Here is a 22,860-nt window from a genome sequence, read left to right as displayed (position 1 = left end):
CCGCCCGCCCGCGGCCCGGCCCGCTCCCCCGCTCCGGGAGCAGCCGCCGGCAGGGCGGCTAACGGGGGAGGGGGGGGCTCCAGGGAGACCCGCCCCGGCGGGGGGAAGGCTTAGGGCAAGGGGGAGCCCAGGACGGGCAGCCGGGACCTTGGCGAGAGGCGGGACTGCCCAAAGGGGACAGCTGAAACTCGGGGAGTTCCCCTCCACCCTTCTCCTCCCGTCCCCTGCCCCAGCCCAGCCCTCCCCAGCCCCGGAAGAGGCACAAAACGCCGATCCTCTGCTGTGCAACAGAGCTCCTGGCTCTCTTCAAGCCACTTCAAAGTCTTCAGGTGCCATGCTACGACGCCCGACCCAGCACAGAAGGGGTGCCGGCAGGGTCAGTGGTGCAGACGGTGAGAGATGCCCGGGAGAGGCCACGGCAGGAAGAAACGGGAGTACTGAACAGGGCCAGGAGCGAATTTCATTGATTGCAAAAAACTCCACAGCCACCCAGTAGCAGAACTCAAATCAGACAGGGAAAAAAAAAAACAGGTATCGCCCGACACCCTGTTCCGGCAGCGACGTGAAAGATGGTAACGGTCCGCAGGAGGGGTCTCTTCGCTGCACAGCACCCGTCCGCTTTTGTCCCCTTACTGCTCTGCTACCCTCCCCTCCAAAGACCCCTTTACCCTTCGCTAGCCCCTGAGAGCCACGTTTGACTGTGCACCCAAACGAAACCAATGAAAGTTAAAATTATTTACACTTTTAGCCATTTAAAAACCCAATAAAATAAGATTGCATATGTCCTACTGGGGATGTGGGTATTAGCAGCAGCTACAGCTAGCTCGGTACTCTGCGTGCAAAACAAAAGACAAACAGAAGACAGACCAAAATACTGCACCATTACTAGGAAGCGTTTGCTGGGGTTGGTGTTTTGATTGTGGCGTAAGGCTTCTAGGAGCTGGCTCCTCCCCAGCCACAGGGCAGGGGCGTCTCCCGCTCAGCCAGCGAAGGCCGGGCTCTAGAAGGATGGAAAGGATTTGTTATTCCAGACACAGCACATTAACACTGACGCATTTCCATCCCAGTCAACACAAACATCTAAAAACCCACTGCACGTTCACCGTGTGAGTTCTTCCTTCTTTCCAGTGATGATGGAGGAAAAGGGGGTGCATGAAGAAGACCTAAGACATAGATGCTGCTGCCATCACTGCCTCCTCCTCATCTCCTTGCTTTGGCAGCTCAGCAAGTGTGGGAGAGGGGGGAGCCGGGGCGGCAGGAGACTCTTGCGCCTCCTGCTCCTCTCCAAGCCCCAGCTCTACATCCATTTGCTCCAGCTCCCCCTGATCCAGTAGCTCAAAGTCATCTGCTTCCTCCTCATCCTCCGGTGAAGCTGCTGTCTCCGTCTCCACCACTTCGGTCTCTGATAGCTGTGCTTGGAAGCTCAGTTTCTCTTCGGGCTCGGTGGGCAGGAACTCGGAGAGGGAGGGCCCCTCGCTGGCCTCCGAGGACCGCAGCAGGGCAGAGAGGGTGTTCTGCACCGCCGTGGTGATGGCAGTGGTGACGATCTCTTCGCTCAGTGTGTCAATGCAGATGCCCAGGCCTGGGGCAGGGACAGTCTTTGGCTCTGCATTGCCTCCTGCCGCTTGCCCGCTCCCATTGAAGTGTGTATTTACAAAATGGAGAGGAGACGCTAGGCGAAGGATGGAGAGGTCAGAGTCCGCGGCCGCCTCCTCTGCCGAGTCCAGCTCACGGGCAGCGTGGGCAAGCTCAGGACCCAGAGGCACACCAAACGCATCTTCATCACTCTGTGGTCCCAGGTCTCTGGAATGATATTCTTCCACGGAGGGAAACTCTGCCAGGTCCTTGGAAAATGACTCCTCTGGCTCACTGTGCAGGCTCTGCTGATCCAGGTCTGAAAGGCACCAGCATTAAGGCGCAGGTCCCCTCACCTCAACCCAGGGCACTAACGCCTCCCACTCACCTCCCCCCGCAGCTGACACACCAGGGCTCACTTTTAGGCATCCTCCCAGCTCTGGGAGCATAGCAGGAAGGGGTCTGCAGTTATTCCCTTCTCCCAGTAGCATGACTCACGTGGAGCGTCCCTTTTCTCATCCTGTTCTATGTGCTCTGTACTCAGAGAGGACTTCCTTCTCCTGCTCACGCTCTCTGCGCCTAGAGGCCTCCACTAAAACCCACAGGGTCATGGAAATTGTGCTTAAAGCACATCACGTGCCTGTTCTTCCGAAGACACTCAAGTGACCACATATGAGCAGTCACCTTCACATTACTCACCACTAACCAGTCTTTCTCTGAGCTTGTAAGTCTGACAGGGTGGGGTGCCTGACTTGTCTCACGCAGCATCATATACGGGCGTGTGACTATACAATGCAATTATTTCTGCAGGACTTTGTGGATGGCCTTGCTCCCTTGCTGGAGTGACAAGAGAACATTGTCTTGTGGGGCAGTAATCAGAGGCAGATGTCCACTCAGGACCAGCTCATGATCAGCCATGAAGCCAGGGCATGCTGCGCTGCTATTACTGCCCCTCCTTTTAATGCTCTTCCCCCTGCAAATAGCTAGGTCCTCTCCCTGTATTTGGAGGGACATTTTTTCTGGGACAAAACACTCAGGGTCAGGAAGGCAGTGAAGCGTCCCATCACGTACCTTCAGAAACGTCCGTCAGCTGTGGGGTGGTAGCCCTTGAGACAGAAAAGCCCCCACTCTCCAGGATGGAAGCCTCCTCATCAGAGAGCTCAGAATCTGTGATTGACAGTGCCAGGGCAGTCTTTTTCACATCCACCTGCATGGGATGAAGGCAGAGGGACAAATTCCTCAGTGTCTGACTACCCGTGTTGCCGCACAAACCAGAGCTTCCAGGCAGAAGTTCTTTGCTGGAAAGACTCTGCACAGGGACGGTATGAAAGCAGGAGGGGGCTGGGCAAAGTGCTCACTGCACTGCCAGGAAGGGCAGTCTCAGCTCACTGGCTTTCCTGCAATAATTCACTGCCTGAAGCTTTGCCTGCCCTCAGTGAAGAACCCGAAAGAGCCAGCACAAGATGGGATCAGCCTGCAGGAGTCTCAGAAGGCTTTGATCCTTCTTCCTCTCCTGGGATCACCAAGGAGCAAAACACCCCTTCCCTTTTGCATTCACGCTGGGCCCAATCAAGCCTTCTACAAGTAGCAGTGGTTCAAGTATCTGCATTCCTTTGGAAGCTGAAGCTTCCCATCAGAGCCCAGCTACATGCCCAGAGCTCCTGTAAAGGAAGACACTTGGTCCGTTTGTGGTGCACATATGGAAAGGTCCCACCCCATCTGACTGAGAGCCGGGAACTGTGTAAGAGACACCAGTGCTGCTCATCTCCCTTTTCCAGTGGTGAGAAGCCTCTGCACATTACACCAGGACCATTGATTTCTTTAGGAGACACTCGAACTCCCTAAGCATGAAGCGTAATCCTCAAAGCAATTCCGCAGGTCAGCAGGAGGCTGGAGCATGGCTCACCCTGTCCTGCTACTGCATCACCAGCCCTGTGGCCTTGAAATCTCAATACCCGGATTGGAGACAATGGCCTTCATCAAACTAATACCCTTCTCCCCTTGGGATTCTGCAAAGAAGTGACTTGTTGCTCTGCTGCTGGTTATCAGTGCAGCTGTACTCAGACCACCCCTTGGCTCGTAAGCTGCTACAGACCAGAGAGGAGGGACTGGTTCCTGCACAGCTCTTTGTGCTCTTACCACTGGGGAGAAGCCCGACAGTTCTGCCTCACTCTCACTCTCCGTCTCTGCTGTTGGCTCATCACCTGCTGCAGGCTCACTCTTCCCTTGTCGCTCTATGAGAAAGAGAAGAAAGGCTTTACGTGAGACCGAAAGGATTTTATTCCTTTATACACCACTTTCCCACTACTTCTACTACCCTCTGAAACTGCACAGGTTTCCCAGAAGCCCAAGGTTCCCAGAGACAACTGTAATCTGTTGCCCTCATTTGCTGTTCCCAGAATCACCTGCCCAGTTGCTCTCCCCATAACCTCAAGTTTCAGTCTGTTTTCCCCTGCTCCGCTGCAGCCTTCACCACGCAGCGTTGGCAGACCTGCTCTCCCATTGTCCCTTTACTAGGGCTCCACCCTGGGAGTACGGCACCAGAAAAAGTCAGAGCGAAGTTGGGTCCTTACTCTTCTTCTCATGCTTGTGGTGCAGCGTCTCTGCCTTCATACTGTAGTCCAGTTTCATCAGGACAGGCTCCAAACGCGTGTACATCCTCTGGATCAGCTCGTGGTAGACCACCAGAGGCCAGAGCAGAATGCTGAGCACTGCAAACACAGGATGCGGGGAGTGTGAGAGACAGACCAAGCACAACCCAACCCTTTATGGGGCGCCAGCGAGAAACTCTGTATCAAGGGAAGCGCAGTTGAATGGCATTTGCTTTCCCATCTGACTCTGCCTAAAATCCTCATCCATGGCTATTCTTACTCATTCCAAAGCTGCTTGATTAACCAGGTTTTCCTAACAGACCTCTGTTAGGATAAGGATGTTAAGATGAAGCGTAAGCCTTCCTCTTCAGCCACTGCATCCCAGCCCCAACATGCAACAGAGGCCCTGAAATTAGGTGATTAAAACTAAAAACCATCAAAACTTTTATAAGGGTAGCAGCATAGAGCTCATACGTAGATGCGCCAGCAGCAGACCACCTAAACAGTCTTCAGAGTTAGCAGGGACTCACGATGCAGTGAAAAAGATCTTATTTGCTAAACATGCAGCTTCTTTAACAGCTCCCTCGATATGGATTTGCCCACTCCAGGAACTGAGACACTGCAGGTTTCTGCTTCTCTGGGACCTCACCAGCGCAGCCCCAGCCGTGGGTAGAAGAGGAAAGCAATGTTTTAGCGACGGCTCCCTCTCCTGACTTTGCAGTTGTACTGCATGCACGCGCTTAAAGCTTTAAGAGACTTGCTGGAGCGCACGTTGCCTGTATCGATTAATAATCTAGCACCGATCCCCTCAAGAAAACCACAAATATGCTTCTACCAGCATATCAATAGCAAAGTTAGGTCATGTTTCAGCTTAAGTCAGACAAGAGAGCTGCTTATACTCACAAATGATGTAGGAGATCATTATGCCTGGAACATAGTGTCCAACTACAGCCAGAATCAGGCAGCCTGAACAGACACTCATGCAGAACTGAAGGAAGAGAGAGGAACAAACAGAAGTGACAAGAGGCAGAGATATATCTATGCAACCAGTGCAGGAAACCCAGTTAGAGCAAAATGAGGGATGCTCCTAATAAAGTCAGTACACCAGCTTTGCACTGAGTACATTCAGATGCTGACAATCACAACTCAGACAGCTTGGTTGGGTTAAGATGTAAGCATTAGAGGTTCAAGCGCAGGAAGACCAAGGTAACCCAAGACCCCAATAAAATGAATCAAAACTTTATTGGACAGTTCTTTATGAAGTAAATTATGTTCCCTGAGGCTAGGATGGGATATTGCAAATTGCCATTTTAGACTACATCTCTCCTGCAGAGCTCAGCACTTTCAGAGAAGTCCGTACTGTCCTGACAGACAGGAAGCTGTTAAAGAGTCACTAGATGCTGTGCCACTGCTATGCAATAAACCAGCCGGCAGAAGCATTAGCAGAACCCACGCTCCCACCAGACCAGGACCTTCCTCCTCTGGAATAAGTGGAAGTATAATGGTACAGCCCTGACGGTTTGTCCTGCATTCTTCTGGGGAGGGGGAAAAGTGAGAACAGACACCCTGCAAGCCAGGGCATGGGTTCAAAGATCGACTAAATCCAGCAGTGAAGAGTTTCATTCATAATGGAAAGGGTCTACAAAAGCTAGGGCCCTCTAAAGGGCTTTGCTCCCAATGAACTCATGCTTTATGGGCATCTTGGTCCTGGTCTCCTACTCCCTGTAGTTGGGACAGTGTTTTAACAGAAGAGGAGTGATAGAAACCCACTCCTTTTGGCACACTGGACCCCAGCAAGCCTGATACAATCCTACTGGCTGGTCTGTCCTACTTTTTGTGATGCCGAGGCAACTCCTGTCTACAAACCCTTTCCAAACAACACACGCCACAGCCATCAGAACATGGTTTACGACAGGTTTCCATGCACTCAGAAACACCGCTGCATTTGGACTCAGCTAGCTACAGTCTTGGCTAGCAAAATAGGTAAGACCAGTTTAAAGGGTTGAATGGAGCCTGTGAAAGGGGAGGAGACTGTAGGCTCCCCTTTTTTCTCCCCACTCCCAATCTAAGAGCTTCCTTTGCATGCTAAGAAATAAAACTAAGTATAGCTAGCCATTCACAGAAGGGGTTAAGTTCAGCTCCAGTTTACAAAGACTGGAAGCAAATTACTCATTATTTAAGCCTCCCATGGCACAAAGTCTGAAAGGAACAAACAGCAAATGTTAAACAGGGATAGCAAATGTAAAAATATTGATTTGACATTCTTCCATCTCCTAGGCCACTAGTAATGGAAAGAAAAGCCCCTGCACAGAAGAGTAGGTATCTCCAGCTTACCTTGGCAGGATTTTGCCTCTTGTACTGTAGCAGTTCCTGCAGGTACAGCCTGAAGGTGACCCAGCTCTCTGCCAGGCAGTGGCACAGCTCAGGGACACTGAGCAGGTGAGGTTGTGCCCCTGAAGTCACCCCCTCACTAGAGACAGACAAGAGCAAGAAGACATTCTTTGAACATGGTCTGTTTTGTTGGGGGGGGGCGGGGGGAGGAACAGCTGCACTGGGAAGTGGAGATCCCTACCAAAGGCTTGACAATACTGACTGCATCTTCAACTGAACTATGGAAGACCCTTGATTTGGAGATACTTTTTTCCTTTAATCAGGAAGAGAGCCAAGAGACACCTGAGCCAAGCAGTAGCAGCAGACACCATGCCACAGCATCCCCATGCCACAGGCCCAACATGCAAAGCGGTTTACTCAAAGCCATGCCGACAGAAGTGCTGGAGGTGCAACTAGTCATGTGGCCTCCTCTGGCACCAAGTCCAAGGTAGCCAGAGTGTGCTGCTCAGACCTAAAACCATGGACAAGCATGGGATGCAAGCTACGCCACCACAGACAGCACCATATGGCCTGCAAAAGTCAGTCTTGGGGATTTCCTTCTCTCTGGAGGATTCTTAAAATAGTCCAGGATAGAACCAGGGAAGAAACTCAAGAGTTCCTAATATCAGAAGCACTTGAGCTTTATTGCTGCTGAAAGAACATTAGCTTTCCCCAGAGTCTCAAACTGTGGCTCCTGAGCTGATAAGCAGCTCCCAGTGCAGGAGAAACCGCTACCATTGTTTCACAGCAGGAGCCATGCAGTCTATCAACAACAGCAAAAAGGGCAGGTGAGATCACCACACTAAATTAAGGCTTGTCCACTCTCCCCTCTCACCAAGGAACACATCAGTGAGCTTACCTCTCCCCTCCCGGCTCCTCCGATGGCTGTGCTGTAGAGAGAACACAGCAGATTAGTCAGCCAAGTGAAAAATACAACCCGACATTTTTACCACTTGAACAAAGCAGAGCTGGAGATGTATCATCCTTAGCTAGGGATGCACCCTGGGGACCTTCTTCGTGCTCTCATGCAAGCAGGAATCACTGGCTTGGAGTCTGAGCTGTGCAGGCTTCAGTGAAGCACGCCTGGAGACTCGGAGCAGCCAGAGCACTGGTCTCAGGGTGCCCCAGCACACCTTGCAACCTGTGTTCACAAACACGTGGCATGACACTCATACCCGAGGTGCACCCTGCCACCAGGGTCTCCGCTGCAGGGACTGTACAGCTTGCCCTGGCGTCCCACGCATCTGGGCAGTGCTATCCCCGGGGTAGCTGCCTAGCCCTTATCATTCACAGAGGACTGCCAGCACAGTCCCTGAGCTGGGCAAAACTTCAGCTCCCACCTCGGAGCTCAGCGTGGCACTAGCAGGTCTGAGCTGCACTTCCCACTGACCCGCCCAGACCACAGTCCCTGCCAGGATGCTTGTGTACAAATGCCAGAGATCTCCCTGCTGTCTCTATCCTTTCCCACGGAATTCAGTAACAAACAGCAGTCTTGTGTATAATTATCTAATTTTAGGGCTCTTTTATGTCCCCTGACAGCCCTTTGTGCCAGGCACAGATATAACTACACGCTTAAGGTCTAGCAGTCTGGATAAGTGCAAGGGAAAGCTTCTCCCATTCCTCTCTGCACCCAATCCAGTCATGATCAAACAGGGACCTACTCCATGCAGTACTGAAGGGAGGAGCAGTGTTTCAATGGCAGAAGTCACATATGACTGTGCTCTGCCTTTAGATAGAGGAAAAAAACCCCCAAATATTTCTATGACAACTGGAACTCATGAGCCTGGATGCTCATGGATTTGGGTATCCTGGCTGGCTGACTAGTGTCTGGGGGTGTACAGGGCTTAACCAAAGCTCTTGCAGCAACACGGTCTTTGTAAGTCTCCTGTGTTTCAGATGCTCTGATCATGCTGTAAAGGCCCCTTGAGGTCTACCCTCTACCTGTCAGCCTAATGTCCTGAAGCTGGTAGGGACAGATACATCTTTGATGCTGTCTGGCCAACAGCAAACTTGGTTCAGGCCGTCCAAGAGGTTCTAAAAATCAGTGGGACCCTATCCCCCACACTGCACGTCACCACGTAAACAGGACTAAAATAAAGGTAGGGAGTTTATGTTCAAAGTCCAGGCTACTTGTTGGAAACAGGCTTAAAAATGCAACATGAGCAAAAAGGGGTTTGAATTCTCCCTGGAGTCAACAGCCAGATGCAAAGCCCAAGAGTGGCAACGACTGCCCCAGGGAAACGCACAGAAGAGGTGAACATCTGTCACTGCCAACACCCCGTGAGACTTCAGACTCCGGTTCAAGCCGCAGAAGAGAGCAACTGCTTGTAGCAGCCTTGCCACCATTCTCCCAAGACACAGGATGTTGGGCCAAGTTATGTCAGACTCCTCCTACCTTTGCAGGCACTGCACCAGACATCTCGCACAGTGCAGTGGAGCGGGAGGCCATCCGCCCAGGGGAGGAGGCGATTCTTTGAGAGCGTGACCCAGATTTCCAGTAATCAGGCCTGACAAGAGGAGTCAACTGCTCTCAGACTGGGCTGCCCATCCGCTCCTCTGCCCATGACTGTTCAGCACGGCAGCTGGGGCAGCTAGCAAGCACCGCTCACAAAGGGAGCACGGGTGCAAAGTGAATATTATGGATGCAGCTCCACCCCTATGGGGCAGTTGCTTCTCTCGCACAACCGCCATTGCTGTATTTTGTTATTGTGCTCAGGAATCTAAAGCTGCTTAACCGCAGCACGCAGAAATCCAGCTATATCTCAAAACCTCATCTATTACCTGCACTAAATCACCGAATAAATTACATTTGGCACTGGCCCATCTGTGATGGCTGGCTATACTGGTTGTACCAGCTACTGGACCAAGGTGCTGGGATGCTCGCCATACTCTGCTGGACAGATGTGCCAGCAACACAGTAAGTGGGATGGCACAGGAACCCCACTCCTCTCCAACTGGCTGCAGTAATCCAAGCCATCCAAAATACGCCAGCAGAGGGAGTGAAACAATTCTCCTCAGTTGCTTCTGAAGGTTTCAGAGACACTTTGGGGAGCTGCAGAACATTTCAGCAGGCTGCAGCATGTTCACATGATTTCAACTATCAGGCAAAATACAAGCTGGCTTTAAAATCAACAGTATCTTGCTTCCTGTAGTAATCTGCCTGCGGTCCATCCCAAAGCACTGGAGTCTTACACCAGTTGGAGGAACAGCCCAACCACAAAAAAACTAGAACATTTCTGACAAGACATGTTCACTTAGGTAAGGCTTAACTCCAACCTGTGCTGCAATACTGTCCAGCACTGGTACAACTAAGCCAGCAAGCAGGACACCCAGACCTGGCCTCAGATCATCAATAATCATCTGAAATCTTGCTGTCGGCATTTCACACCGGACTGTGGATTAATACAAACCACTTGACATACACCAGACTCTTCTGGGAGACCAGTCAGCCGTGCAAGAGTTTAGGTTATATGTTGGTACTGACAAATTATCGCTGATGGATTCCTTGGCTCTTACAGGTTTTCAACACTTCCCCAAGAGGCATTCTTCATCTGTGTGTAAACTTTAGCTAGAAAGCAGGGGCCCTTTTTAAGGAGTACCAGCATTCAATTGCAATGCAGGCTTTGCTAAAGCTCTTCCATGCTAGACTCTCCTACACTGACCAAAACACAGCTGCCAAACAACAGTATAGAAAACATCCCTACTTGATACCTGTTTCAGGAGAAAGTGGAGGTGCTTCCTAAGTCCTTAAACAATATTTAAGTGGAACCCCACGTAGAGGCGGTTACATATGGAGAAAATACCCTGCGTGGGAGTTGAAAATATGCAGTCCCTTCTGACAGGACCTAAAAAAGTTGTGCATCTTGCTGCTGTTAGTGCGTCCCTGATCACAGTGTGTGAGTAACTGCAAAATACATGCTGAGGTTTTAGCATTCCTTCAGAAGTGATGTTATAAGCAGTCACCCGAGACATACAGAACTGCCACAAGCTGAGGTTTGTGTATATACGTGCTGACTCTTGAAGGTGTGGTACTGACCTACTTCCAAAATCTCCAGGAAAGGCTTACAGGAAGCACTGAGGAGGAAAGCCACAAAGCTGCAGCTCTGCTTCAGCGGGAAGCGAGAGCCATACAAGAACCCCTAAGTACTCAGCAGTGCCAGTTCAACAGGAGGCCCCTCAGGAACGCTCCTTCCTTGTGGAGGCTGAGGAAACACGGTCCAGTGGACCATGTTGAAATCAGGGCTGTGACCTAACCAGGCACATCAGAAAGGTGTCTCTGTTCTTTTCTGTCAGAAGCAGAAAAGCAGCAAGGAGTGAAATATGGGGAAGAACATCACTGAGGAGCGGCTCAGTAGGATGTGCACTGACTTCTTGCAGAGCTGATGACACAGGATTAGCCTAACCCCTGGTGTCTTGTTTTGTTTAGTTTTTTTGGTTTTTTAATTCCTCACTGCTCTGCATCATATAAATTGATTTCAGTATGGATTTCCTATTTCTTCTGTGATAACACAAGTTTTACAGGCCTGGCACTTGCTGGAGCGATTCTACCTCCACCTAAGTCAATGACACCATTCTGTATGGACCAGGCTTTTGCATTTCTGGACATGTTTCAAGTGAGATGTTTTGGGTTGGCTTTAAACTATTCCCGTAAAAAACCAATGCAAATAAGCAGGAAATTAAATCGGCCAGTCCAGTTTGGCTGCCTAGTTACCTGAACCACACAAAGCAAACAGTTTCAAGACTACAGCTGAAACATATCTAATCTTATCAGAACTTCTGTGAAAGCACCCTTTAAGTCAGTACCCTTTTAGGTCAAATAAAGGGCACCTTACAAACACACATATAGAGGAGCTTTCATTCAGAAACCCTCCCTAGAGTAGGGGGGCTGGGATGGAGGGCCCTGAGCTGCCTTTGAACAGCAGCAGTAGATGCAGTAGGCAGGTCTAGGCCCAGTCGTTTAATAAACTCCAGTGAAGGAGGCACTCAAAGCAGACAGCAGCCAATCCATGCCTATCATCGTTATGAGGCTATTCCTCTTGTTGCTTTTGTGTCTAATGTTGGCAAAGACCCTTCAGTAAATGGGAAAGATAAGCCAAGTGATCTGACTCACTGATTAGCTGGAGACCAGATGCTGTTCAGTACAGGTACAATACACTAACTGTCCCTGCTGTCAGACCTCATCATCCATTCTGCTACCTGCCACAAGGAGAAGTGCCTCTCATCTGCTGTGCCTCTTTCAGGGCGTAAGCCCATGCTACACTTAACTAAAACCAACACACTTCAATCCCCCCCCGTTTCCTTCCCCCAGCTCAGCTGGCCATATATGCTCAGACCTGGAGCGATCTTTTCACTATGACGTTTGCAGGAGAGAAAGGACACAGCAGAAACACTGCATCATCCCTGTCACCAGCTTCCCTGACAAGCTAGCTGGGGCGCCTTAGTCACTCTCAAAACGAGCTACTCCCAGAACTTCTCAGCACTGGGAGCAATTATCCCCATGCCCAGAGTATTAGGATGTATCCTAATACTCTGACACAAATAGACAAGAAGCAGCACCAGTACCAAAGCCTGCAGTTACAGTAGGAACAGGTCTTACAGGACCTATGAGAGAGTCAGGAAAGGTCCGGCTGTGGCCATAGCCCAGCAGCTGGTAACACTAGAACTGTGTCACTAGCTACAGTGCTACTCATCACATACCTGAGAAATCAAAGAGGAACCTGGGCTTCCACCTCTCCAGCAAGAGGATGCCAAGAAGGGACATGCTGAGGAGAAAGAGGGGTCTCAGGGAGGTGGAGGAAAACAACCTAGAAATCAAATGAGAAATTGTTAGGCAGGAAAAAGGCAGCAAGTTACTGCTCTTGATGAGCAAACAGATACGGCTCAGTGTACGGCAGAGCAGAAACATCCAACTGCTACTGGCCACTGCAGCAAGCATTGCACTCCACAGACACCCACCCCCGCCACAGCACGTTCTCAAATGGCGCCTTTGCCCACCACCAGACAGCTGACTACCTGCCATCTCCCAGCGCTCTCCTCCCCTGCTCCTGAGCTCCTCCTTCAGTTGTAAAACAAGGCTAATGCTCCCTTGTACGAGTACAAGTCCTTCCGAATCCTCAAGGTGGAGGGTCTAGATAACGTAAATACAGATTGCTGTAGCAGAAGACTGGTTGAGAATCAGCCTGTTTGCTGAAAACCTGCATCCTATTTGTCATCACAAGGTCCAGCATTATCCGCAGGTAGCACCAAAACACATTCTGCACCTGCTTCTAGATACCCGTTCTTCTATCACAAACCTCTCCCTGCTTAATCAGAGCCTAGCACTTAAATGGTTTAGTTGCTCACTTGACTCTATCGTAAAACCTTTCATGTCCCTCAACAACACATTGGCTTGAGCCAAACACCAGCTCACACAATACTACTCACACATAGACACGCAATCCCACCATCAAAGAGTTTATCTCCCCACTCCACACAGATTCAACAGCAAAGGTCCCAGTGTGGCAACTGTGCCAGCTGTGGCTGTCTGCATTCCTCCATTCCTCCAAACAAGAGCATCAGCACTTCCCTCCAGCTCAGAGGAGCTCTCTTTTTAAGCCTCTCCAGAAGCAACTGCAGGGAAAATGCATTCGCCCTCTCTCCTTTAATGAAAACTCCTTTCCAGAAAGGAAGAGCCACTCCGCTATTTTACCTTGCTCCTCTTCAGCAAGTATTTGCCAATAACTAATCTCAAATGCACCAAACTGATCAGAATCGGAGAGCACCTCGCTGTGCAGCACAGGGAAGGGCTGTGCTCCCTGCCAAGCCACAGTCAGGGACAGAGGACTTAGAAGAGAGATCTGTCTCACTGGGCAGCACAGAATGAAAGCTGCACACTTTCCAAGGGCTTACAGGACCTGTAATGACCTAAACAACATTTTTATCCATTCTCATGGGAGAACAATTCCGTAGCTTAACACGTCAGCTCTGGAAGAATTTCCTCCTATTCCACATCATTTATGGATTGCAGTTGAAGGATGCTGGCTGATTCCTCCATGGGACCATAAATAATTCCTCCCCCTCTGTGATACTTAAATCTCTCTCTACTGTCCCATATTCTGGGCACTCTTTGTTCCTCTCGACCTTTTTACACACAGCCCCTTAGCCATCATTGTCTACCACCCCTGCCATCTCATGGCACGCCTCTCCCCCTCCCACTAACTTCAAAGCTCTGCATTCAGACCTTTCCAGCTGGTAGAGGAGTCCAAAACCATTTAAGCACCCAGCTACCATGTACGCCTCTGATAATCATATGGATGAGGGAGCAGAATGTAAGCGGCCTCCTCAGAGCAACTTCAAAGGCTGTTTGGTCACATACTTTTCCCTTCTCTGACTTCAGAGTCTGTCCCTTCCTATATCATCTGCAACCAATGTTTAACTCTTTCCCTGGCCAGTTTTGACCTTTTCTGCTGGGAAAGCCGCTGGCTGAGAGTGTTTTTTTGCCAGTAAAACTGACTCACTGTTTATACAAACAAACAGGATGTTTTTCATTCCCATCCACAGCTGGGCTCTGCCACTCACACTCCTGGCTCCTCGTGCTGCTGCCTTGCCTGAGAGGCAGGGGAGAAGGGAAGGCAGGGCAGGGGGAATACGCTCACGCCCAAACCGAGTGGCCTCGGCCTTCACGCGAAAAATCAGCACCCTTCAGAAAAAGATTAACGAGCAGAACGGCTTAAATAAAATGCCATAAGGCATCCCGCTGCTGCAGGAGGCCATGGGGCTTACTGACTGCAATTATGGGGTGAAGTGAACTGATAAAGCACGGATGCAAAAATTAACCAGAAACGTGCCTGGGCGAGCCTCCAGTTGGGCCCAGCTGCATTTTATTATCACGGGGCAAATTCTGCCCAAGCTCTTGGCACTTTCTCCCCTCAGGGAGGGGCCCGTTTACGCTTGTCGGAGGAAAACAGCACGGTTACTCCTGGCTAAGCACATACCACGGCGTTACGGGGTGTCGCTGCCATCAGCTTTGCTGCAGAAATAGAGGCCGTAGGCAGCCCAGAAGGGATGGCCATCGACCCCGAAGGTTCACAGGCGGCCGCACGCCACCGCCACGGGCTGGACGAGCGGCACCCCGACAGCCGCCCGGCTGCTGCCAGAGCCGCCCGCCCAGCCTGCGCGGCCTCGGCGGGGCAGGCCCCGCTGCCGGCCCGGACCCCCCGCGGCCTACCCCCGCCCCAGCTCACCAGAGGGCCCCGCCGAGCGCGGCGGCGGTGACCAGGCTGTGCAGCGGCCTCTCCCACACCAGCAGCCGCTGCGCCGCCGCCAGCGCCGCCTCCCAGCCCCGCAGCCGCTGCCGCAGCGCCGCCGCCAGCCGCGCCGCCGCCGCCGCTGCCGCCTCCTCCTCCTCCTCCTCGGCTGCCGCCGCCGCCGCTGCCTCCTCGGCCCGGCCGCTCGCCATGGCTGCGGGAGGGGAGGGAGGAGGGGAGGGAGGGGCCGCTGTCACCGCCGGGGGCGGAGGGGGGGGGGGGGCGGCGAGCGCTGCACCGGCCCGGGCGGGCGGCACCGCCTGACGGGGACCGGCGGCCGCTGGCGCCGCGCGCATGCGCAGCCCGCCCCGCAGGGGGGGGGGGGGCGGCCGCGCATGCGCCCTGAGGGGCGGGAGCGGCGGGCGCTCTGCGCAGGCGCGCCTCAGGCAACTCCCCCTGCACCGGAAGAGGAAGGCGGGTGGCAGGACTGGGCCTAGCGGCGGCTCTGCGGCCTCCGCTTCGGTCGCCGGACTCAGCCTCGGCCTCGGCCTCGGCCTCGGAGCGGCCCGGCCCGGCCCGGCACCCCGGAGGGGACAAGCCCTACGCCCTCGGAGCGGGCTCGGCACCCGTCGGCTGCCGGAGGGGACCCGGCCTCGGAGCCGACCCGGCACCCCCGGAGGGGACTCAACAGCCCCTGCCCCGGGGGCGGGCGGGATGGAGCTGGACGGGCTGCTGCTGGACGAGGAGGGCACCTTCTCCCTCAGCGGCTTCCAGGAGTTCACGGTGAGTGCTCCCCTGGGACAACCCTGGTGGTGCCTGGTGTCCCCGGCCCAACCTGTCCCCAGCCCCGCACTTCCGCAGGCCCCTGGGGTCTTCCCTCCTTAAACCCTGGCCCCGAAGAGCCCCGTGTGACCGCACACCCGGGCCCCTGGCTGAGCTCCTGGGGGCCCTGCCCGGCCCATCGTACCCCTAAGCTGGATTGAGGTGGAGAGCCCGGTATGGGGAGTGCTCAGGGCTTTTCTCACGTTTCCCCTGTCTGCCTGCAGTTCCTGCCCAGGCACCAGCAGCTGAGCGAGAGGGTGCGGAAGCGGCTCTATTATGGCTGGGACAAAGACTGCAGCTTGGATAATCTCTCCAGCCCCGTGGCAGGTGGGTTGCTGAGTGTCCCCAGATGGGAATGCTGAGTCAAGGGGGTTGGAAGCAGCCCAGGGGCTGAGACCAACAAGTCACCCGCTCCCTCCCCAGTGCCAAATCCCACCCCTGCCCGGCCTTCCTTGCTGTGCGTAGCACAGCGGGCAGGGTGCCAAAGCCTTATGGCTCCTGCTCTCTGTTTTATTGCCCTGTCTGGCCCACTGCTGCGTTTTTGGCACCTTGCTGGTGTGCAGATTCCTTTAGGTTGCTTGCAGATTCCTTGGCAGTGAAGGCTGTGTCCCTGTCCCTGATGAGGGGTGTCTTGGACAACTTCTTGTGCTCTGCAAAGTACTAGGGAGTTTGTTTAGCTTCTAGTTGTGAGCAGCAAGGGGGCAAGTTCCTGCTGTGTGTTTGTCTGGATCACATCCCTTTTTTCCTGTTGATTCACCAGTGTTTTGAGGGAGCAGAAGGCCACAGCTGGGTTGAGGCTGAGTAGCTGGTGGAGGTGATGGCAGAGAGGAGCAGTCAAGGGCAAGCAGTGGTTTGCTGGAGGGCCTTCACAGTGGGGTTGCATTAGTGGTTCCATTCGCTGCATGCTTACACAGCTTGAGCGGGTGGGGAAGTGTGCTTGCATTCAAAACCCTTGTGATAGTTTTGGCAAAACAGTCTGAAGTCACCAAGAGGCTGCGTGTGATGTACCTCAGTGAGGAAGGGAATGCTGGGCATGTGGTGACGGAGCAGGGCCAGGCAGGGTAGCCAGCTGCCTGGGCACTGCTGGGAGTCACGAGTTCTGACGCGGGTGGTGCGAGGGAGGCACGTGGCTCGTCTTTGGGGCTGGCGTCACATCCAGGTGCGGGATGGGACTGTTCCACAGGACGCTACCAGTGTTGAAAGTTCAAAGGGCACATTCATGGAAGAAGACTGTTGAGGGCTATTAACTCTAAAGACTGCCTTGCACCCGGGAAATCCCTCGACTCCAACAGCTGGGGGCAGGAGCGATGCGCAGAGAATATCGCTGCGAGCTTACCTGCTCTTACAGCCTTCCTGTGCCAGCTGCTATCAGCCGCTGTCAAAAAACGGGACCTAGGGCTATGGCATCTGTCTTGGTACAGCTCTGCCATTGCTACATGGCGAGTTTATGGCACTGCTCTTCAGATGAGATAGATGCAATTGTGGGGAGAGTGCAGAGTAGCAGGAGGAGCTGGAAAAGGTCTTTGGCATTGGGGGGCAGTTGCAGAAGGCAGTGTGGGGCTAGCTGAGGAGAAGGAGGTTGAAAAATGAATTTGTTCCTTCTGGAAAGGAACAACCATAACCACCCTCAGCATGCCATGGCTGTGACATGGGGACAGCAATCAGCTGCCTCCTGTGTCCTCTAGGGCAGGACACATTGTCATGGGTTGGATTTGTGGGCTGAAGGATTAGGTTTGGTGTCAGGACAAGGTCTGGGGGGATCTCATATCCCTCGGAGCCCTACTGCTGTCTCTGTGTTGGTCAGTATGTGTGTCCCTGCTCAACACAAGGGTGGCCAAGCAGGGCAGAGAGAGCAGCAGCAGTGCAAGAAGCTGGGAGCTGCTGATGGGGTGGCTGGAGCTGTGTCTGCCTGACTGTGGATCCTAGCAGTGGTGTGGCTTGAATGACCTGGGGAGGTCCCTTAGAGCACTGTGTTTCTGAGCTTGGTGGCTGCTGTCAGGCAAATGATTCCTGTGGGACTGCAGCTGTTCTCTTAGCTGCTGGAGAGACATGGATAGGAAGGATGTGGAGAGAAGAGGTGGTGTGGTGGTGGTGGTGGGAGCTGTAAATGCGAGGCTGCTGGGATGAGCTCTGCTCTCAACTCTGTCAGCCGAGGGCTCAGCAGCAAAAGGGAACTGGACTTGCCTGTCAAACACTTCTTGCCAAGCACCAGACTGTAGTGCTGTTTGGGATGCTCCCAGCTGGTCCTATCGTGTAGAGAAGTGAGACGGGAGCTGCTGAAGCCATCTGCCAGCATCCGTCAGTCTCTGGCCTTTTCAGTGCTTGAATGCTGAGGCACGTCCATGGACGGGGGGGAAACAGGCTGAGATGAGGAGCTGCAGTTATACCCTATTGCTGCTTCCATGCCCTGTTAGCGCCTTCAGGCTCCTGTTCACATGAATTTGTTGTCCATCATCATCTCGGGGGCACTAGGGCTGTGGTGGGGAGGAGGCTGGGTCAGTGCTGACCAGCTCTGGAGGAGGAAGGTGCTAGTTGGAAGGGAGCAAAGGACTGGGAAGACCTGGTGTTGACATCAGGTCTTAGAAAGCCTCCGAAAGGGCTGCCTGCAGTCTTGTGGGGTGAGGGGAGGGTATTAGCCTCTCTGTGCAGCTGACTGCTGGTAACTCCCCGTGACGCAGACATGCTAATCTGGCTCTGGCACTGCCGCTGGGCCTTGGACACTCACATCCTCTTCCTGCTTTGGTCTGGCTGTCCTGCCTATTTGTTTGTTCTTCCCTCATCCCTGACTCCTGATAAGGCCTGTCCTACCTTCATAGTTTAAATTAAACTTGAGGGGCTGAGCAAGCACCAAGGCTCAATGGGCTGGTGGGGGTGGACTGTGCCATATGGGGCTAACTTTTGCTGCTTTTCTGTCCTAGATATCGCTGTGGAGTTGCTGCAGAAAGTTGCTCCCAGCCCTATCCGCAGACTCCAGAAGAAATACGTGTCTCATGTATCTCGGTAAGAAGCAAAACCTGTCCCTTCATGTCCTGTGTCAGAACTGGGAGCTCTTGTCTCACCTGTGACTCACTGCTGTCCCCTGGGCCAGCACTGGCTTTGTGCTTAGGCCTGGTTAGTGTCAAAGAGGAGGTGGCGGCGGGTGGCAAGGCCAGTAGGCACAGTGGCTTCCTGACACAGCCAGGCCCGCTTCAGGTTGGTCCTGCTCTCTGGGGTGCAGGGGTGCTCTTGTTACTGGGAGTCTGGACTGGCTGGATCTGCAGCTCACCGGGCAGCCAGGTCTGAACCCTGGCTCTGCTCTCGGCAGCCAAGCCCTTGCAGCATGCCTGGCTGCTGGCAGGGCTGCCCAGTTTGGAGCTGGCTGTGCCTGGGAACAGGAGCCAGGGCTTTCTGCTCTCCATCGTGCATCCCCTGCACTTGCTCTTGCTGCAGCTCAGGACAGCTGGCGCAGAGCTGGCAAGGCTGGGACGTATCTAGCTGTTTATTTACTAAACCTCCCCACTACCTACATGGGGAGGGAGCAGCCAAGTTGTGCCATGGTGACTGCTATGTTTGTAGCATGCACATAACTTTTGGCTTGGCTCTTGCCTTGTCCCACAGGGAAGCTTGCATCTCGCCCTGCTCTATGATGCTGGCGCTGGTTTACATTGAGAGACTCCGGCACCGGAACCCCGAATACCTCCAGCAGATCTCATCTTCAGACCTCTTCCTGATCTCCATGGTGAGCGGTGTGGGCTGGCGGGTCACTGGGTTGGATGGAGGCCTGGAGGAGTACAGGGGGGACTGAGATTTTCTCCTTTGTGCTGCTTTTAGATGGTTGCTAGTAAGTACCTGTATGATGAGGGTGAGGAGGAGGAGGTGTTCAACGACGAGTGGGGAGCAGCAGGGAAGGTGGACGTCCAGACCATGAACACACTGGAGATGAACTTCCTGAGCGCCATTGTAAGTGGGGCTGTCACTGAGGCCAACTATTTCACAGAATGGGGGAAAGGAGGTGTTAAGGGGCATCTGGATTTCTGCTTTTCCCCAACGTACTCCCATGAAGGAATGGAGAAGGATGTGTCTGGATGCTGAGTGGCCTGCCCTGACTGTGCTGACCTTTCACTGCTGTCCCCACAGGACTGGAGTCTCTACACAGACCCCCGGGAGCTGTTTGAAGTGCTGAGCTGGCTGGAAGGACGGTAGGCGTGTGGGGTAGGGGTGAGCCTTTCATCCACCCTGCAGCCCTGGCTCTGCCCATGCTTAGAGCTAGCCCTGTAGCAGTGAAATAAGAGGTTGGGATACCCGTGAGCCTTCGCTAGGCTCTGCAGCTCCCTTCCATAGACCTTGAGCAGAGTCTTCTCCAAGCTTGCCTGGGCTGAAGCTTCTTCAATGGAGAAGGTCCATGCCACATTCACCATTCCCTTTTTTTCCTGCAGTGTGGCAGAAAAGCAGGGCATGTGGCGTGGCTGGTTTACCTACACGGATCTGTGTGTCCTCATGGAGCAGTCCATGTGGCAGCACGTGCTGGGCCAGTTCTACCAGCAAGTGGTGAAGGTAAGGGCAGCAGCTGATTGCAAGAACGTGGGGTGCAGCATGCCATGGGTTTGGAGCAGGACTTTTTTTTTTTCTCTCTTCCACTGGGAGCAGCAGCTTGGTTTATTCCCTGCTGAAAAGGGAAGCTGTCAGAAGCCAGAGATGCTGATTTGCGGCTGTGCTGCCTGAGGCACTGCAGCTTGGTGCTGGGTTAGTCTGTGCCCTGTGCTGGACCGCAGCCCCACAAGTCATGCTGCAAAGGTCATGGTGGTGGCATGGAGGGAACTGGGTGCTGGCTGGGGATTTAAACAGGGACTGTTAGGTTTTAACTGGGGTGTTCTGGTTTGTGGCATTTAGGCCCTGCTTTGAACAGTCTGTGTACCACCCACTGTTAGCAGCGTGGCTGCCTGCTCCCAGGCATTTGGCCCTGGTGGTGGTTGTGCCGTTTGCCATCACGGCTGCTGGGTCAATGCGTGGCCATGCTGGGTCACAGCTGGCTGTGGGGGGCTGCTGGGGGGTCTGGGCTAACCATTGGCTTCTCTGCAGCTGGCCTGCCTCCTGGGCGTGATGTACCTGACCGGCTTCGCTGCCATCTTCGCCTCTGTCACTGTGGTGCACCGGTCCGTGTGCATGAGGAGCGTCAGCCCTGCAGCCCCCTGGCCTACACTGTTCCCTGAAGAGGGCAGCTGCCACCTGGATGCCCAGCCAGCCCCAGCCCCTGAGCAGCCCCAGCCTGAGCTGCCTGACATCTCTCCAGCCAGCAGCACCCATTGCCTGGGGGAGAACAAGACAACAGAGGAACCACGTCACGGGGGTGTCACGGCGACTGCGCTGTACCTGTGGGGCAGCATGATGACGGCTCTGTCTTACCCGAAGGCGCCTGATCTAGCCCAGCAGAGGAGCCCCCCGCAAGGCCCCTTCCGGAGAGTACCCACCGCCTGTGAGAGATCTAACCGTACTGTACCCGCTGCAGCCCCCGGCCAGCCTGGCCCCTTCGGACTTGCTGTGCTCCCAGTTCCTCCAGCACTCCACTGCCATGCCTGCTTAGCGGGTGCAGGCCCCACATGTGATGCAGCCCCCGACCGCAAAGACTGGCTGGACCCCCTGGGGCTGAGGCAGTGCTCCTTGCACACTGCCATGGATCTCAGCAGAATCAAGAGCTTCATTTTTCCCAGCTAGGAGTGTGGGGCAGCAGCCCCTTTCCCCTTCCCTCCTAGTGTGGCACAACTCACTTCCTTGCACTTCTGGGACCCCTGGTCCCTGGGGCTGTGTGGGGCTGGAGGCTCCTGCGTTACTTCCAAACCAGCATTTGTGTCCCCCTGCCCAGGGCAGGGTTGTCCTTCGCTTTGGGGGTTGCTGGGACAGGTTGGGGCAGAGTTAGCTTGGTGCTGGGGTGGGAACCTACTAGCTGGAAGGTAGAAATGGGGTGCCCTTGGGCTGGGGTGCTAGGGCAAGGGGGTGTTGTATCTCTTCCTACAGCAAGTGGGTGGCCCTTGGTGGTGCTGGGCAGAGGTGGTGCGTGGGATGTAGGATGCTGGGGCTGTGTGTGCAAGGTGGAGGGGCTGGGGCAGTGACCCCAGTGGGAGTGCAGGGTGCTCCAGGAGGAGGTGGGGTGCCTGGGCAAGGGGAGAGGAGGTAGAAGGATGGGAGAGTGAGCAGCCTGAGCTGGCTGGCCATAGTAGCAGTTCCCCTTGGGGGATGCCAGGCCAATTCTCAGGAGTCACAAGGGTCACACCAAGAGGGGACCCTAATATGGCTGTGCCCCAGGGAAAGGTTGTGCCTTGCTGGGCTTGGAGGTGGTGGGGTGTGGTTAAGGCTGAGCTTCCTTATCCTGCTTGTGTTGGGTGCTTTGAAACTGGAGTGCTCTGTGACCCCATCCCAAACCCCAGCTGTCTGTGCTGCGAGCAAACAGTGCCTGACTGCTCCTCGGGGCGGGGAGAAGGCACCTTGTCTTGCTGACCAGCCCAGCTCTTTGTGCCCCTTCTTTTTACTGTGGATTTTACACCTGTTTTTCACTCTTTTGTAGATGCAAATCTCTTCCAATAAAAGTAGTTCTTGCTGTGCACCTGCCTTGTCCTGAGCTGCTCCGTGCTGGCAGTGGGTACCCCACTGCGGAGCCCTATTGATACAGCTGTGCTTGCGTTCTGTGCCAGGGTGCAAGGCGGATCCTGGGCGCAGGCAAGTGAGCCCGGAGCAGTGAGGCCTGTCCTGCAGGGCTCAGGCTTTCTCGTGATGGAACAGGAGAGACATTGGCTCTGGTGCCTGGGGAAGGCAGAGGCAGTGGGAGAGGGGAGGTTCCCCATCCTTGGGAATGTGGAGAATGCATGGTCTCCACTGCTCTTTGCTCTCCAAAGTCTGTCCAGTTAATGAGTGAGCCCCGAGCGGCAAGGGCTTGACAGGGTTGCCGTTGTGGTCACTGGCACAGCCACTTCTGCCCCGTGACAAAAACACGAGCATCCCCTGCTTGTGCTTCCTTGGGAGCCTTCCCAGCCAAGCGGGCAGCTCTTGTCTCTGGCATCCTTGTCCAGTGGCAGGAGTCAGTGCCCTCCTCCTAGGAGCATGGGGGATGTAGTAGAACCCCATCAGGGACCCTCCTGGTGTGGGCACAGTGCCCACAGGGGGGAATGGAAGGACTGGGGGGGAGGGGGGGGACTGTGCAGCTTTTAACGGGCCCCTGAGGGCCTGATGGTGAGGAAGGGCCAGACCAGGTGGGCAAGGGGATGCTGTGCTGGGGAGGAACAAGCATGGGCAGGGCATGCTGGAGC

At 54.1% G+C, this 22,860-nt stretch overlaps 2 protein-coding genes across 4 annotated transcripts; one reads left to right on the top strand and one right to left on the bottom strand.

The window, feature by feature from the left end:
- Positions 1-435: 435 nt before the first annotated feature.
- RETREG2 (reticulophagy regulator family member 2) lies at positions 436-15,060 on the bottom strand. Of its 3 annotated transcripts, XR_012044475.1 has the most exons (10): positions 14,759-15,060; positions 12,234-12,340; positions 7,396-7,426; positions 6,501-6,636; positions 5,070-5,154; positions 4,149-4,286; positions 3,715-3,809; positions 2,647-2,782; positions 1,104-1,894; positions 436-1,000 (listed from the first exon to the last, which is right to left on the bottom strand). XR_012044475.1 is itself a non-coding variant. In XM_072875276.1 (9 exons), exons 1-9 carry the CDS (start codon positions 14,971-14,973, stop codon positions 1,164-1,166), a joined length of 1,674 nt encoding a protein of 557 aa, XP_072731377.1. In that variant the 5' UTR covers positions 14,974-15,060; the 3' UTR covers positions 436-1,163. The 3 variants fall into 3 exon arrangements, 2 of the variants coding, with proteins under 2 accessions (XP_072731377.1, XP_072731378.1); XM_072875276.1 differs by having other exon boundaries at positions 436-1,894; XM_072875277.1 differs by lacking the exon at positions 14,759-15,060 and adding an exon at positions 14,510-14,643 and having other exon boundaries at positions 436-1,894.
- A 157-nt stretch (positions 15,061-15,217) lies between these two features.
- Positions 15,218-22,160, top strand: CNPPD1 (cyclin Pas1/PHO80 domain containing 1). Its single transcript, XM_072875278.1, has 8 exons — positions 15,218-15,544; positions 15,808-15,910; positions 18,502-18,583; positions 19,181-19,301; positions 19,394-19,522; positions 19,700-19,761; positions 19,999-20,116; positions 20,642-22,160. Exons 1-8 carry the CDS (start codon positions 15,476-15,478, stop codon positions 21,272-21,274), a joined length of 1,317 nt encoding a protein of 438 aa, XP_072731379.1. The 5' UTR covers positions 15,218-15,475; the 3' UTR covers positions 21,275-22,160.
- Positions 22,161-22,860: the final 700 nt, after the last annotated feature.

The sequence above is a fragment of the Ciconia boyciana genome, chromosome 10, assembly GCF_034638445.1.
Source record: "Ciconia boyciana chromosome 10, ASM3463844v1, whole genome shotgun sequence".
Taxonomy (NCBI): Eukaryota; Metazoa; Chordata; class Aves; order Ciconiiformes; family Ciconiidae; genus Ciconia; species Ciconia boyciana.
The sequence above is the reverse complement of the archived record's forward strand: the minus strand, read 5'-3'. Positions and strand labels throughout refer to the sequence as shown.